This window comes from Sminthopsis crassicaudata, chromosome 3 (genome assembly GCF_048593235.1).
Source record: "Sminthopsis crassicaudata isolate SCR6 chromosome 3, ASM4859323v1, whole genome shotgun sequence".
Taxonomy (NCBI): domain Eukaryota; kingdom Metazoa; phylum Chordata; class Mammalia; order Dasyuromorphia; family Dasyuridae; genus Sminthopsis; species Sminthopsis crassicaudata.
The window spans coordinates 382,412,717-382,430,688 of NC_133619.1; the positions used below are offsets into that span (position 1 = coordinate 382,412,717).

General features: G+C 30.1%; 1 protein-coding gene across 3 annotated transcripts in view; it reads right to left on the reverse strand.

Moving 5' to 3' along the window:
* Positions 1–17,972, reverse strand: part of LRP1B (LDL receptor related protein 1B) — a 2,473,587-nt gene that overhangs the window by 812,190 nt on the left and 1,643,425 nt on the right. For all 3 annotated transcript variants that reach the window (XM_074301983.1, XM_074301982.1, XM_074301981.1), the window contains 2 exons: positions 11,782–11,964; positions 3,345–3,545 (listed from right to left, as the gene is read on the reverse strand). In XM_074301983.1, coding sequence (XP_074158084.1) covers positions 3,345–3,545; positions 11,782–11,964 — 384 coding nt within the window. The remainder of the gene's footprint in view (positions 1–3,344; positions 3,546–11,781; positions 11,965–17,972) is intronic.

Here is a 17,972-nt window from a genome sequence, read left to right on the forward strand (position 1 = left end):
AGGTTGCAGAGACTCATAATTTACTAGTTCAATGTACTGCACACAACAGGCATTCAATAATTGCTGAAGAAACACAAGTTTTGAAAATAATTGCTTCTGTATTGTAGTATTTGAACAGTTACATGATATTATTACTATAGTATGATTGATTTACAGAAACCTGCCATGAACACATTGTAAAACAATTAATTCATTAGGCATATTTCAATATACTATGTTTATACGTGAGAAAAGTGCTAAACACTCATAGCAACCATTAGATATTAAAATTGTAATATGACCAAATTATTGCTTAATTCTTAAGTATTTTTACTTATTTTTCTTCTCTCTTTCTCTCTTTCTTTCTTCCCTCATCACCACATTAAAATTTTGTAGTAATTCAGGATTTCTTGTTCGATTTTAATTTTTGTTTATTGAGAACTATACAAGTGTGATTTTACTATTGCATTGAGGATTACAATTAATTAGAACAAACATCTCTTATTTTTGACCATTCAACTTTCTCCATTTTTTAAAGTCAGGAAGGAAATATAAGATATTCTTACAAAATTTTCTCCATTTCCTACTTTTATATGTCATTTTTTTCTTATTTTATCTTCTCACTTTAAAAGGAAGAAACAGTAATAAGTAAAGGAAAATGATTACATTAGCAATTTTCTTTTGGTATTCAATCCAAGTATGCTTTGATTTTAGAAGAAAAAATTAGGTCCATTTCTTGGTTCAACCAAGTATGTTTGCTTGCCCCTAATCATCATCATTTCAAAACAGCAGTCATTTCAAAGTATTTGCCCCATTTTAGCTCAATTGAAATTTTCTTCCATGAGAATTGCTATGAAGAAATGTCAGTCTGCCCAGCAGGTAACATAAAATTGCTACAATGCTCTTTTAGCTCATTTCAGACCTGACTGTTTCTTTAGCAATGCTAGTGTCACTTTTTGATATCATCTGTAGAATTAAGATGTAGGTTCTAAGAGAAGAATTTTTACTTCAAAAACACAAATTTAACAAATAGCTTTAATTTCAGCATTTACAGAGTATATGATGCATCTCTCTCTCTCTCTCTCAGAGCCTAAAATCTGTTATTAAACCCTACTCCCACTTTAAAAATATATTCTTTAAACTTTTAGACGATATACTCGAGTGTCAAGTTTCTTCTGGGTTTCTCTAACTAATTTTTCTTTGTCCTCCAAATCAATTATTCTTTGATAAAATTGTTCTTTTCTTTATTAATATATTATTTGCCTTATGATTTGTGAATCCATCCTCTAACATAGCTTTACAAAGTTCCCTACTATTTTGTCTGTCTCTATTTTTATTTTAACACATTAGATTTTCATTCTAAAGATGAAGAAGGATGTGACTGATCTAGTGATATCTACAGGAAGGAAAACTACTTTTTTCCTCAGCAGAATCTTTTGAAGAATGTCCTCAATGTGATTTTTCTCTTGAAATAGACATAGCAATGAGTTCAGGAGATACATGGAATATTCCTTCTCTTACAGTCGGACAATTTTTAAGTTGGAAGGGATAACTTACTACCAGATATTCAACAGGTATGAATCCTATCACTTCCTGAAGACCTCAAATTGGATGGGGTGGAAGAAAGTATGTTATCTAGCTAGGTTGGCCAGTCACTATCTACTTTTGATAAATATTAAGATTAGGAAATTTTCCTTTAAAGAAATCCTGAATTTGTCTCCATGTTACTTACTATATCCACTCCCACTCCCATTATTCTAATTGCTCTCTAGGACCAAAAAGAATAAGTCAAGATCTTCCTCCATGTGAGAGTCTTTTCAACATTTGGAAACATCTAAAGTCTGTACTTCAGGCTAATCATTCTTAATCCCATTACCTACATCTATGACATGAAAATCCTTCCTTCATATATGTCTCTCCTTAACATTCCACACCATATAAGCAAAGAGGAGAAATTACTACAGGTGCTGTTTTTCACTTCCCCATTCTTTTCATTTGTTTTATTACTACATTTCTGGCTGATTTCCTGGTATTTTGCTCCCCTTTAATTGATATCATTTTGATATCCATATGATGTGTGTCTTTTTTGAAACTGTAAACTCATACTCTTTATCTTATATAAAGTTACTTATTAACAAGGAAAATTTTATCTAGAACTGGTTGCTTTAGGTGATGGAAAAAATTATGCAGAAAGAGCATTTACTTTATGACAATAATATAAATCTATTTAAACTCTGAGCTGTTTGCTTTGGGGCCCAATCTCTTTTAAGACTTTTGAACCAAGGAATTGAAATAATTATGTTCATTGTTTCAAAGATCTTTTACAGTAGCTTGAGCTCTGTGGAAGAAAAAGAGATATGATCATATGAATTTTAAAAGAGTAACAACTTTATTGTAAATCACTTAGCATTCTATCATTGCTCAATTAATGTAATCAAAATCTATGATAACTTCAGGCTTCTATTTAGCTGTCTCTTCAACCCTAATCATATATTCTCATTATTCCCTACAGTTATATTTTCATAGAATCAAGGCTTATCATTATGGTTATCATTCTGTAAACTCTTCTTTATTACTGTATTGTATGTCACCATCTGTACTATCTGCACAGCACTTTTTAAAAACATCTCCATGGAAATTCTTGGGTCCACCCACCTAGGAATAATTTGTTTCTTTTTTTTTTTTTTTTTTTTTTTTTTTTTTACATGGAGTTATTTAGTATCAGGAACTAATTAAATAAAATTGATTATACATCTCAGCATTTGTCAAATTGAAATTATCATTCAAAATAACTATAGCAAAATGAAAGAAAAAATATAAGGTAAGGATACCATTTGTCATAAAATTATAAGGAGATTGAATATAATTAAATATTAAGAATGATTCACCACCCAGATTGTTTCCTTACATAAAAGAACTTATATAATGATATATCTTTCTTTAAAATTATTTAAATCAAAAGATGCTATCCAATTTGTAACATCTTTTATATGGATCAATGAAAATTAAAAGCAAGCATCTGTTTTAGGCTGTTCAATGACCATATATGATAAATTTAATTTTGGCTATTTTTTCTACATTGAAGAAAAATAAATGATGAGTGTACCCATTCATTTCGTGTTCCATTTATTAATTTCTCATTTCCTCTTTACAAATCTTTGATGCTTTTTAGAATCTTTTCTATAGAAACAAAATATGTGAAATGAATTGTCAGATTTCAGTGCCAAAAGCTTCATTACTGAGAAATGATTTAGAGGAACAATTTCAAATTATATTAAGCAATAATGGCCAAAAAAGCCTTTGATTTCAAAGGAAAATATAATGGGCAAAACCAAAACAAAACAAAAATGAAAACTACAAAATACCACAGAGATCGCCTTCATCAGATCCATCAGGGCAATCTTTTCTCCCATTGCAAAGCTTCTCTGGTTGTAAGCAGATGGATGTGTCATTAGCACAGGGGTATTTTGGTGGTCCACATAAGAAACTTTCACAATCATCCTCATCTGATTGATCTTCACAGTCAATATCTCCATCACATACCCAGGCTTTATTAATGCATCTTCCTAAGAAAAATAAAAAGAAATGTACATCTAGTTGTTGTAAAATGAAATCCCATAAAAGTGGGTAGTAAGGATCAACTTCAAACATAAGCTCTAAATCACTACTGATTAGAGAAATGCAAATTAAGATTGGCTAAGATGACAGGAAAAGATAAAGATGAATATTGGAGGGATTGTGAGAAAACTGGGGCAGTAATACATTATTGTTGGAGTTGTGAATTGTTACAACCATTCTGGAGAACGATTTGGAACTATGTCCAAAGGCCTATCAAACTGTACAGACCCTTTGATCCAACAGTGTCTCTGCTGGGTTTATATGCCAAAGAGAGCTTAAAAAGGGAAAAAGGACCCACATGTCCAAAACTTTGTAGCAGCACTTTTTGTAGTGGCAAGGAACTAGAAACTGAGTGGATGCCTATTAGTTGGGAAATGGTTGAATAAATTGTGGTATATGAATATCATGGAATATTATCGTTCTGTAAGAAATGACCAACAGGATGATTTCAGAAAGACCTAGAGAGACTTACATGAACCGAGGCTAAGTGAAATAAACAGAACCAGCAGATCATTATATACAGCAACAACAAGATTATATGAAGATCAACTCTGATGGGCGTGGCTCTTTTCAACAATGAGGTGATTCAGGCCAGTTGTAAAAGACTTGTGATAGAGAGCCATTTGCATCCAGGAAGAAAGGACATGGAGACTGAATGTGGATCACAGCAATAGTATTTTCACTTTTGAAGTTGTTGTTTGCTTGCTTTTTTTTCTTTCTCATTTATTTCCTTTTTGATCTGATTTTTCTTAGTAGATGTTAAATTTAGAAGAATTTCACATGTTTAACCCATATTGGATTACTTGATGTCTTGGGGGGGGCAGGGATTTAGAGAAGGAGAAAAAATTGGAACACAAGGTTTTGCAAGGGTGAATGCTGAAAACTATCTTTGCATATATTTTGAAAATAAAAAGCTATTATTAAAATCTTTTTTTCCATTAGAAATCTCTCTCTGAGACTTTAAACTTATATTTTCCATAAAATAAGAATATTTCAACCATCAATTTGACCTCAGTAGAATAATGTTAAGTTAATTAGTCTGTTGAATTTTCCTATTCTTACTTGGCGATACATAAATATGGCCTGACTGGAATGTTATTTCTATAGTGTATAAGAACCACAGTTTCCCATTTCTGAATAAAATCATGGAGATCTTTAATATCTATTTTAATGTTACCATAGTCTACATTTTGCAAGTAGACGTAACTATAACTGTATTTGAATCTTTGTTATAATTTATTTTAATTCTTTTAAATTTTAGTGTTTATAAGTTTAGTCTTATAAATTTTACAAATTTAAGTTGTTTATTTTTCCTGTTTTCTACCTGACTTTAAGTTATTGAAAATTATGTACACTGGAAGAAAATTACACTTACCAAATGTTAATTTATGAATATGAAGAGAAAACCCTAAATTAAACTTTAAATACACTGAGAATAATATTAACTTTTAGTCACTAAGTTTAAGTACACATAATATTTCCTAATATTCTTTACAATGGTACCTTACAATGAAAAACTGCATTACAGGCATTGTGGCTTTGTTCTGTACATTTTCTTAGAATAATAATAGCCACATAGTTCATGAATGAAAAATAAAGCACAACAGGAGGTGAGTGCAATGTCAGATACCCAAATACAAATATTTACATAAAAGGAGAGATCTTCCCTAGGACTATTTTGAATTGTACAAATGTACAAATCTTTAAATGCCTGAACAAAGACAGAAGCTACAAAGAAAATGTGAATGCAAACAAAATGGGTTCCATTCTGAAATAAATTGATATGACTTCTACTAGAGCTTGAATCTCAATTTTAATTTTTTTAAACTAGATACATCAGTTTATAGAACAAATCTCTTTGCTTGACTTCCTTCTATGTTAATGAAAGGAGAACCATTTTATAATAGGAAATGTGACCTCCTGTGGGATTTGCCTGGCAGATCATATTAAATAGAAGAATACACTTAAATGTGAGGAAACTAATCTTTGTCAATATTCAAAGACACAAATAGCATATTCATTTAATTGCTTCAATATTATTTGTTTAATTTTCATTTTATTTTTTACACATAAATTCTAAACCTTTAATAGTATGTATATGCATATAAAATTTTCTTGGGAAATAGGCTTAACAAAATAAGATTATTGAATCAAATAATTGTAAAGAGGGGGAGGATTGCTTCATTTATATACTAAAACATTGTTTTATACAGCCATAAAGATAAAGGTTCCAATAAGAATCCTTCAATAGGAAAAAAAAAAAAATAGAACAAAAGATAGGGTTTTGTTGAGGCAATTATTCAGGCAAAATAACTACTCTATTGGCCTGGATTTGATTTTTTTCACATCATTTATTTAATTAATCATCTGATTTTGTCTATATATGAAAATGCAGATAAAATCTAAAATACTTTATGGAACTGAACAATGGATTTTTATGTCCAGAGAGACTAAAGAGAAAAAAGTTATTGAAAATGCTTTGTAACATTAAAGCTCTATATAAATGCTTTCTATGATTAATAATAACATGAAGAACAATAAGAATGGTATCATTGTACTACCTTCTAGGTTAGAGTAAGGCTAGTGAACCAAACCTAGGAACTCCATCTGATTTGGGATTGTCACTTTCTCTTTATAGTGGAGACATAGAATCCACTTAATTCTTAAATGTTCAAATGTATGCTATTTTGATCATAACATACTAAGGAAAAATGATGTGTTAATTTATCACAATCATTAGCAATATTCTCCAATCTACAAACACATATTGTTTACCTAACATATAAAACACTGATGTAGGTGTTTTGAGAGATGCCAAGAAGTATGATATGGTATTTTACCTATGATTGACAAAGAATATACAAACAGATAGTATGTTAAATAAAAATATGATAATTGAAAAGGTATTATGTGTTATCATATGACTAGCAAATAATTAACACAGATAATAATCTTTACAAAAGATGAAAGGAAAGATAAATATTTGATACATTCTTTAGGGAAAACTTATATAGGAAATTTACTAGTATTTTATTCTTGAACTAACTTGCCAGATGATGAAAGTTACTCCATTTGGAAGTTTTATATCCTCATTTAGATTGGCAACTTATTGCATGAAACAGGAAAAACAAAGTAGTAAAAATTAGCTAGACGTATTTTCAAATAGTGAAAATTCAAACAGATTACAGTATAATATCTATGTTGGAAATGGGATATGTAAAGTTGGAAAACTCAATCAGAGAATGCCAAGAATTTGAACATCATTCCTTAAGTAGCAGAAAATCATGGGATCACTTATGAATAGTTAATAATAATAAGAAAATGGAAAGTTAATTTGGTGGCAGGATTACTTGAATTATATATTAAGTACAGAAGGTTAAAGGCATTAAATTCTTGAAATAATTTAGACATAAAAGGACTGTGAATGTTATAAAACTGGAAATGGAAAGGAAGAAATGTCTGATAGAGCTTTTTTTTTTTTTTTTTTTTCCTTAATCAAAAACAAACTACAATACCACACTCAGAGAAGTCATAGTTGAGTCTAGGTAAATATTGTTTTGACTTGAGCTATTCTTTATTGCTTTAAATCTGAAAATAGAGTAGTATATAAAATTGTGTGAAAATATGTATACTTAAAATTTGAATTTTGACTCATTAGCCTAATATCATATTTATGACATTTAAAGAATTTGAAACAAATTAGAAACATTTATATTTTATTTTTCTTTGTATTTGTAGAATTCTGCTTTTCATTTTTTTTGTAAGTATGCTACCAATTTTTGTATTGCTCCTACAAATCAATGGAATGGATTGAAATGAAATATGTTCTTTTACATAATATTTTGATTTAGGTGATAATTCTTTTCTGTAAATATTGAAATTTTACACACTATTACATTTTTCATTTTAATAGGGAAACAAATATTTTTAGATTATATACACAAGAATCAAATTCAATAAAAATGGCTATCATTACAAAGTTGATATTTATTTCTTTTTTTCAAAAAAACTTAGGTAGAGGAGACTACTTCACAAATATTCATTGTAAACTATCATTAAATATAGTCAAATACATTAGAAATACTAGGAGTTTTCCATCAACTTTGAGTCTTATGGTGCTGCTATTTGCTAATAACATGTTTCCATTAGGAGGTTGCTTTTGTTCAGGAACTATTTCAAATTACTATACCCCACCCCCAACTTGTATCTGTTAATACTTATCATTTTATGATTTTATATATAATACACAAACACACATTTTCTTCCAGCTAATCTATAGCTTAATTTATCTTTTAAATTTACATTTAATGATAAGGATTTGGAACTAACAAAAGTAAACTCCAAAGTAAATATTAGTAAAGCAATTAAGCCTTTTCTTACCATATGACCCATTTCCTCAATATTTTTAATAATATGAAATATATTTCTAAAATCATTGAGCATAATGGCTTTATTCTAGATAAAGTAATATCTTAATTATGTTTCAAATTATAAAATCTATTCAATGATATGCCACTATTATTTCAGGAAAAATGTAAGACACATTTATCATTTTATTTTATCATGTTGTTAGATATATATATACATACACATACACACACACACACACACACACACACACACACACATATATATATATATATATATATAATTATTATTATTATTATTATTATACACATGTGAGTATGTGTGTCCCTAGGAAAGATTGCTTACAAATAGCAGATAACTCATGTCCCATTAAGTGGGATAAGAAGATTGAACTTGAGGTTGTTGTTGGTATGCAAGTTGGATCTGTTTGTTTTCACTTATTTTCCCCAAATTTCTCTTAGGTAATATACCATGTCATGAATTGATTAAGAAAAAGTTTGAATATACTTATGCTCATGTGGGAAAATCTAGACATGTCTATTCAAAGATAAAAAAATTTTAACAGCTTAAATTTTATTGAAGAATTGATAAATGACTCTTTTAATGAGTGATGATAAAGTTTTGGCACTCAGAGTCCAATGGCATTTTTTTTTTTTATTATAGCTTTTTATTAACAGAGCAAATGCATGGGTAATTTTTCAACATTGACCCTTGTAAACACTTCTGATCCAACTTTTCCCTTGCTTCCCTCCACCCCTCCCCTAGATGGCAGGACGTCTCATACATGTTAAACATGTTAAAGTATAAAAGATAAAAATTTATGATTGAGCTTAGGAAATTTTTAGGATTTTCCAGTATATTTTTAAGAATGTTAATTTTTCTTTATTTAACAATAACTTTTATATACCATATTTATACTTATATGTATAAAGCCTATTAGTAGAGATGACTAATTTCATCCCATACCAAAATATCCATCTTAGAACTGAACTATCTAAGACTAAATATCTAATTTTCATGGAACAGGAATTGGTCATTTAGTCAATTAGTTATGTCTAACTCTTTGAGACTCAGTTTCATATATGTCTTGACAATGATGCTGGAATGGTTTGTCATTTCCATCTCCAGCTCATTTTTACAGATAAGGAAACTGAGGCAAATAGGGTTAAGTAACTTGTCCATGGTCAAACAGCTAGTAAATTTGAGACCTGAGTTGAACCCAGGTCCTTCCACCTCAAAGACAAGAACATAGATGCCTCTATTGGAATCAAATATTAACCTAATTGTCCACTTTAATAAATTCATGTTCATTATTTAATTAGAAAGTGACATTTTTCTTGTTTAAGTAGATAAATTAATGATTCTTTGCATTAATACACCGCAATGTATTGTATCACACATATATATGTACGCATATATATGTAAATTTGCACACACACATTTCTTTTTTTATTTTATTTTTAATTTATGGAAGAAAACAAGACTTTTAACATAGTACAATAAAACTTTTAATTATATATGAATCTACAATACACAACTTGATATTCCTTTCAAATATACAACCAAATTATCATATTAATTTCTCCTTTTTTTTTCTTTTGTTTTCTTTCCCAAATCTATTTCGATGGACTGCTGTTTGAGATATGTAAGGGGAAATTTCCTTTACCATTGCAGGTAATTCTGCAGCTTACAACTTGAAGAGAGTTGCCTAGAATACTGTGAAATGATTTGCCAAGATGCATACTATTAATATGTAATACAAACAGCCCTTGTCCAAATCTATCTAGTTTCATGGCAACATTTCAATGTGCTATGTTGCAATAAAGATTTTTATAGACACATATATAAGATTTAAAATAATTCCTTTCTTTAAATATAGATTTTTGTTTTTCCAGTTATCATATCAGTAATATCTGAAAGGTTCATTTTGTCTATATGTAACTGAATTTTCAAAGTGAAACAAAGTGAAATTTAGGATCTAGAATGCTAAAATTTAAAATAATAATGTCACAGTGTTTCAATGTTCTGATAACTAAACACCATGACTAAGAGAATTTGATAGTTATTAAACAAAGAGATAACTGAATTATAACTTTTTTTTTTTTTTTTTTTTTTTTTTTTTTTTTTTTAATAATCATCTTGCAAATAAACCGTCTACTAGCAATGGGCTTCAGGATACATAGTCATAGTCATGTTTGGTTTTAGCTTTTTTTACTTTGCATCTTAATTGTAGCCAGGAGACATGTTTAAGAAAAGAAACAAAATGTCGTTTTGTATCTTCAAATGCCCATCAGCCATGTGGTTTCCACCGAGTTTGCTTACTCACAGCTATGATAGTTTTTCATTTTTACTTTTTAGTAAAAATGCTTAATTGGAAGTAATAGGGAACACAAAAAATGTCTGATTGAGCTATTTAATAAATTTTTCACATGAAAAAAAAAACAAACAAACAAACCCAGAGCTGGCTAAAGAATTCATAGTGAAAGCCTACAGAAATTTCTTTCAATGGACTTGTTAGGATAATCTCTGATTTAGGGTAGAATTAACTGAATGAGGAACATTTCACAGCAACTTATCACAATAGTTCATTGTAATCTATTATTTTTAAATCAGCTAAATTCCATTGGTAAAATGTGCTAGGTCAGTCCCAGACGCTATAATTGAGATGAAAAGCACAATGGTGAAAGCATTAATATTGAATACCTCCATTAGATAAACTATAACAATAAAAATAATAAAAGATTTGAAGGATAAGGCTTACTGCCATCTTATGAAAGATATGCCTAAAAAGGACAATAGTAAACACAACAGAAATCATGCAGCCAATTGAACGAAATTCAGGAAGTTAGATAAAAAATATATATTTAGTGCTTCTTTTCAATTTCTATCTCTCTTGCTTAGGTTTACTGGATAATCTCTGTCTAAAAAATTGCATTAGCTGCATGTAGATCTTTATATCTACTCAGCCCAGTTATTAAAAAGTGACAAAGAAAGAATAATGTACTGTAAAATATAGAAGGATGCAATGTCAATCTGAGAAGTCAATTTGAATGTTTGTGTGTCTAATGAATTTTGGATGCTATTTGCTTGCCTAACCACAAACAAATTATCTGTCTATAAAAAGTACAATAATTTCCAATGATTTCTTCTTAAATGTCAGGAAAGAAAGAAGTATTTTTGTTTTTTGTTTTCATTTTTTCTTTTTTTTACAGGTCAAAAAAAATTCTTTTTTTAAAAAATTCTAGAAAGACTTGTTTTCATAGATTAATGAATATAATTTACAAAGGACTTCTAAAAAACAGAGTTAAGAGCTCAGCTTTATCCTAAAAAAAATAAGGGGAATGGTCTAAATGGTCTGTAGCATCTTTTAGTTTCTGCTATTATATTAATATCATGAATAAATTGTGAATATCATAAATAAATAATATGAATAAATTGATAAGGGACAGTATGATCTAATGTTTAGGTAACTGGAATTAGAATCAGGATTAAAATCTTTAGAATCAGGTTAAAAACTTACTTCAGGCATACATAAACTCTAGAAAAGTTATATAATTTCTTTGTTCCTCTATTTTCCTCATTTGTTAAAAAAAACAAAAGAGGCTTGCAATTGATTTCCTTCTCATCTATAAATGTATGATATTATGATCATAAAAATTTACTGGCTGAAATATAGTTATTTCTACCTGCTTTTTTCTAGTTTTCTCATGTCTTCTCTCCCAATGATAGAAAAATAGTAACAAATTGGAATTCTAATGAAAATGAGATTTCAGAAAGAACAGATAGACTATGACTCCAATCCAATATTTTGCTTACCTGTGCTCTTACAGGAAAACTTGGTTTTCTTATCACATAAACGAACAGTACCATTGCAGCCCTTCTCATCACTACCATCTTCACAGTCTTTTTCTCCATCACAGCGCCAAAGGTCAGGGACACAGTTCCCATCAGGATCACACTGAAATTCATTCCCATTGCACCCAGCAGGAGAATGAATCTCTTAAATTAAAATAAAGGAAAGAAAAAAAAAGTAAGATATAATATAATATTATTTAATACAATTCATTCCTTTTTTATATTCTAATAATTCTGGAAAGACTATGTTACCACTTCAGTCTTTTTAACAATCATAACACAATCATAACTTTTAACTTTACACTAAGAATAATGATAATGACTGTTTTCCATACCACAATGGGAAGAAATATATATACCTTATGAACCCAAGAAAGAGGAAAAGGTAGAATTCAAACATGTATTTGTTAATATTTTAATTTTTGAGATTAATGGCTCAGATCTTTAAAACACACACACATTACACACACACACACACACACACACACATATAAAAAAAGAAAAAAAAAAAAAAAAAACATGGATTCTATGATTGTATTTGTAATGCTTGAGATTTTCCAGAGCTTTAAAAAACAAAAACAAAAAAAGCCCAAATTTGTTCTTGAATTTCTCACAGACTGCAAGTCAAATCGAAAATGGGATATTTTTTTTTACTAAAAGAATGAAAACATTTAAGGAAGTTCTAGAAAATCTTAAAGAATATTCAAAGAAGGATATGAGAAAAACTTCTCTATAGAACCTCTGGTCCCTGGAGTGATACAATGTTAATTACACAAAACACCATTGATTTTTATTAAAGACAGACATCATGGATTCAATTTCAGTTGATAATGGTAATTTATTCAGTGCATAGTTATCATAAAAAATTGCCTCTAAGCTGATTATTGGAAACAAGTTAAATTCTACCATTTAAAATCAATATAAATGAAGTAAGAATTAGAATGAGCAAATTTCCCACTAAAATAGCAGTGTTTTATAATCACTATGAAAAAATCTCCATTTAAAAATCTTATTGTGCTTTTTTCTAAAATAACAGAAATACTTAAGCTATTATGAGGAAATACCAAAACAGTATTTCTAAATAACAGTCTGAAAGAAATTTTTCAGTTTTATTCTTATAATAAAGAATGTTAACCACAATCATTTCAAATTATATCTAGTATTATTAATAATAATTATTAACAAGAGTAATAATTATTCCGTATTGTTATTACAACTTTGGCCATCTCACTTAATGTGTCAGTAGTGTCAGGACTTTATCTTGGACGAGAGTTTCTAGTTGGCCCTCATGTATCTCTCTTCCTCTGAACTAAGAGATACATCAATAGGGATTGGCTACTTACTAAATTAGGAAGACTATTTCACTCATTAGAATTTATAAGGAGTGATTTCCCAATCACACTTTCCTTCTGGATGAACCAGAGACTAGAATAAAAGTCCTTATCGACATTTTTGGATTTATTCTTTTTTATCTGAGCACCAGTAATAAAACAGCAAGTAGGAATGACCTACATTTCAATTAGTGTCTACACTGGGATTAGGAGACTTCCTTAATCAGTCTGTCCTAGTTTCCCAAAAGAAGTGTTTTCTGAACTTGGAACTTCTTGGAGAAAAAGAGGACCACTGAAAGAAGAATGAATCATGCATCTGTGCACTGTCCAGAAGAAACAGAATTTGAGTTACCTGCTCAGATGGCAGATCTATTGTGAAACTGGAATGCTTTAACTATTTGTTATCATACAAGCATTTGAATGCATGAGTTTATGAATTATTTTTGTTTTAAACTTTTTTTTTTTTTTTTTTTTTTTTTTTTTTCTGCTGCAGGGAATACATAATTCATTTATTTGTAGAGTTTGGACATTGAATACATTTCTAAAATAAATCTTGTTAAATCCTTTGGGGGATATTAGATATGAAATAAATCTCAGCTTTAAGAAACTTTTTTGGGGAGTGGGAAATAGGGATAAAATGAACTACTAAAGAGTATGAGAAGGCTTAGCTTTTCCTTGGACAAAGGTTTTGGATGATTGAAACTGCTACATTGGAATCAGAGCTGGATCCTCACACTGACACTTACTTTCATACTATAATGAAATAACAGCAAATTGACAAATGATAGATTATAGTGCTGTACTAGTAAGATTTCAAAGTGTTAAAATTTAGGATCAGTTTTGTTTAAAGTTGATCATAATCTCAACATATAACAACAAGAATAACAAATATTTCCTTATGGAAGAGAGATAATTTTGGGAACATGAAGGCTATTAGATTATGAAGAAGAATCAAAGCTATCTATGAAGGAAAGACAGAGAGCTAGACAGAGAGAGAAATACACACACACACACACACACACATACACACATACACACATACAGAGAATACTTTCAGAAGAAAGTTGGAATGCAACGGACAAAGTCAGCAGGGAATAAAATTTCCCAAAATAAAATTCATTATATCCTATCATACAGAAAACTTCTGTTGATTAACACAGGAATTATTTTTTTAATAAGCATCTGTGTAAAATCTATCAGTTTATAAGAGAAAATATCAAAATCAAAATATAATTAGAAAAAAAATATTAGCAATAAAAATGCATGCAATTAATGCAACTGCAACTAGAGTCATATGATTGAAAATATAGTGGAATATTTTTTTTTTTTTTTTTTTTTTTTTATGGAAGCAACAAGATGATTGAGAGGTCAAAACGCTGGCCCTGGAATCAAAAATATGAGAATTCAAATTTGCCTCAGACACTTACTAGCTGTGTGACCCTGGATAAGCCTTAACCCATTGAAAAAAGAAATGACAAACTACTTCAAAGTCTTTGTCAAGAAAGTCTCATGGACAGTATTGGCAGGATTTGGTTCACATGGTCATGAAGAATTATGCATGACTGAACAATTGTTTTATACTTATTGCACCATCTAACAACATCAAAACGTATCAATCAATTAATATTAATAAACATGTGACTGTTATGTTACAGTTCTCTTTTATTGTCCTGACTCAATTTCTCTGATTATCCTGACTCAGTCCTGCCTCAATTTCCCTGCTTCTCAGTCCTGCAAAACCTTCTCTCCCTCTTATCAGAATATTTGATAAGAATAAAAGATCTTATGTTTTAGAATATCAGAATGCCTCTTCCCATCCCAAGCTATGGGAATGTCAGATACTGTCTTGTCAAAATGCCTCTCCACATCTCCAGTGCCTTCCCCTGATTATGTCATCCCCCTCTCTGGAGGTTCACCCCACCCTGACTCTGCCCCTGCCTCAGTCTACCCCCTGCATCTGAGCCACATGTATATATATCATTGAGAACTCACATTTTTTGCTGGATTCTTGGAGACGATAGTCTCATTCAGCCCTGGGACTAAACCATTGATCCATTTAATCACAATATATCTCTCCATTTAATAAATTATTAAATAAATTATTAATTACTCTCTGATCTCTTGCTCAGTTTCTCCAGCATTACATGACAAGTACTGTAGAAAATATGCACCAAATCTTAAATGGTTGAAGTTGAAACCATAATTGAGGAATACAGAATCAATACAAAAGTTAAAAGTTTTACAGAATAACATCAGGTAACAAAAAAATCTTTAGAGTTTTCAGTCTTCCCAACTTGAGCCTTTCCTATGAACCTCTTCTAAGTCTTCATAAGAAATACAAGACATTGATTCTTCTCGAGGAAAAAAAAAAAAAGTAGAAGACATTGGTTCTTTACAGTGAAACAAGGGGAAATTGGGGCATGAAGGAAGAAGAAGAATGGAGGATGAAGGCAGACTAGGATGACTGTCAGGGCTTGATTTTGCCCTCATCAGTCTTTGCCACAGGGAGGGATGAAATCAAAAAGTGACAAGGGAAGACAATGGGCTAGGACAAAAAGAGAAAGAATACACACACACACACATACACACACACTCAGAGTTCAGGTTTATATTCTTGGACTCTTTATATTCAACTAAACTCTTAAGTACAAATTAAAAATAAGTAAAAACTCAAAAAAAGAGTCATATTTCATTGAAGAAAAGTAAACCAAAAATATCCACTGAAAAAGACAATTCTGAAAAATCCTCTTGTGAGAAATGGATAAGCATCTGTTTTGGTTTCTACAGTTAATGAAGGTTAAGTTGGAGAAATGGGACTTAAATTGTAAGGTTGAAAACCACAAGGCCTGAGTTTTGGGATTGGGGGTAGTGGTCTGAGATTTGAAAGGATTCTTTGTTCTTTGCCCCTAGCTTTGTATTTTGAAGGTCCTCAGTGCATCCAAAGTCCTGCATCACAGTTCCCCTTGTGACTTGGGATGGAGGATGGACAAGATTAAAAATCTACCTCCTTTTTGAGCAAACATCTTTGGGGCTATTTTGTTGCTGGTGAAAGTTCTCTTACAAGCTTTGAAGCCTAGTCAATGTGAGAAAGCCCCAGGGAGAAAGTGGGCACTCCACTTTAGGGTCTATATAAATTTGTTGAGAACTGCTCACTTTTGCATTCCTTATTTTGCATTACCTTATTTTGATCAGCATTAGGTGCCTCCTTTCTCATGGGAAAGCAACATTTTTGCCTCTTCTAAGATAAGTGTCTGATTGATTAATTGAAAGGAGGGCCAGTGACCCTTATTACACACTCTAATTAATTATAAAACATCAGTCAGAAAGTCTGAAATGGTTCAAAAACCATTAACAAATAATAAGACAATAAAATGTTTTTAAAAAGTAGAATGAAAATGATTTCAGAAATTATAATTTAAAAGGTAATCAATGAAGCAAACACCTTGTACCTCATGATAGAGAATCTATCTAATGAAATAGATTCTGAAAAAAAGAAATGACAGATTTAGAACACAACAATAGAGAAATAGGAAGGGTTAAAAAAAACTTGGTGGAAAAAAAAATTTTTTTAAATTTATTTTGAAGTAACAGATGCCCTCTTCCACCCAAATGAATGGTATTGGGTATTTTAGAGAAAGAGAGATAATTTAAGTATTAGGTCTCTTAAAATAATGAAATTTTAAAGATTTTGTCACATTAAAAAGATACTACACCCCCCCAAAAAAAATCCTGCAAAAACTTTTGAAATTAGAAAGCAGCAGAATAATGGATTATTAAATCAACAAATGGAGGCGAAGGATTGAAGCTTGAAATATGAAAATAGTTACACTTTGTTAAGAAGTAATGTAAATTCAATTTGTTTAGTTATAGATAGATAGTAACTACAAGAAATTAGAGAAAATAATGAAATAGCATATTCCCCCAAAGAAGAAAAATGCACCCTGGAAACCCAAATTATTTATTCTGCAAAACTTTGCTAATAATTGATAAGAGGACCTTCAACAAAGATATACACTTAAGGCATTTTTAGGGGAAAAAATAGTGAGTTGAACTATTTGGAGTGGAACATTTGATTTACGCATACTTCATTTAGGAGAAACAAAACAAAAAATACATTTATCAAAAAAGTCTATATATTAAGAACATTTTCATATGTATGTTTTTAAAAATTAAAACAAAAGTAATAGGTTTCATCGAGGGACAAAAAGTCTGTGTTAGAGGATCAGAAGAAAGAAAGGAGAAAAAAATTGAATAAGATTCTATGGCAGGAGGGGATGGAAATCATGCTTTCCCTGAAAGCAAACCAATAACTTGAGGGAGAGATTAAAGGATAGAAAATCATTTTAGCAGGGAGTACTAGGCAAGAGACAAAAAGAACCTGGAGCTTCATTCCCATGCAATTCATAAACCATTATATTTAGACTTTAACATCATAATCCCTAAAGTTTTCTATGAAGAAATAGAAATGTCAAGAAGAATATAAAAACAAAAAGAATAGCTGGCTTAGACCATATTTGGATATGCCAAAAGAATGTCTATTTCGGAAGCAATACAATTTTGAGAATTCTGAGAAATCAATTTTCAAAATAAATAAGAGAGATAATAAATGCTTAGGAAAAATGGACATTATTGCTACTGGGAAAAAAAGCAGATAATTTTTAACAGCTATTACCAACTCATTTATCTACTTCATATCTACAAAATTTTTTATGAGAACAATTTACACATGAATCAATGGCATCCTTAAAGAAAGAATGAAAAGAGAGCAGGCAGGTTTTTGTCATTATCTAACTTAGTATACCTTGCTAAGAAATATCTAGC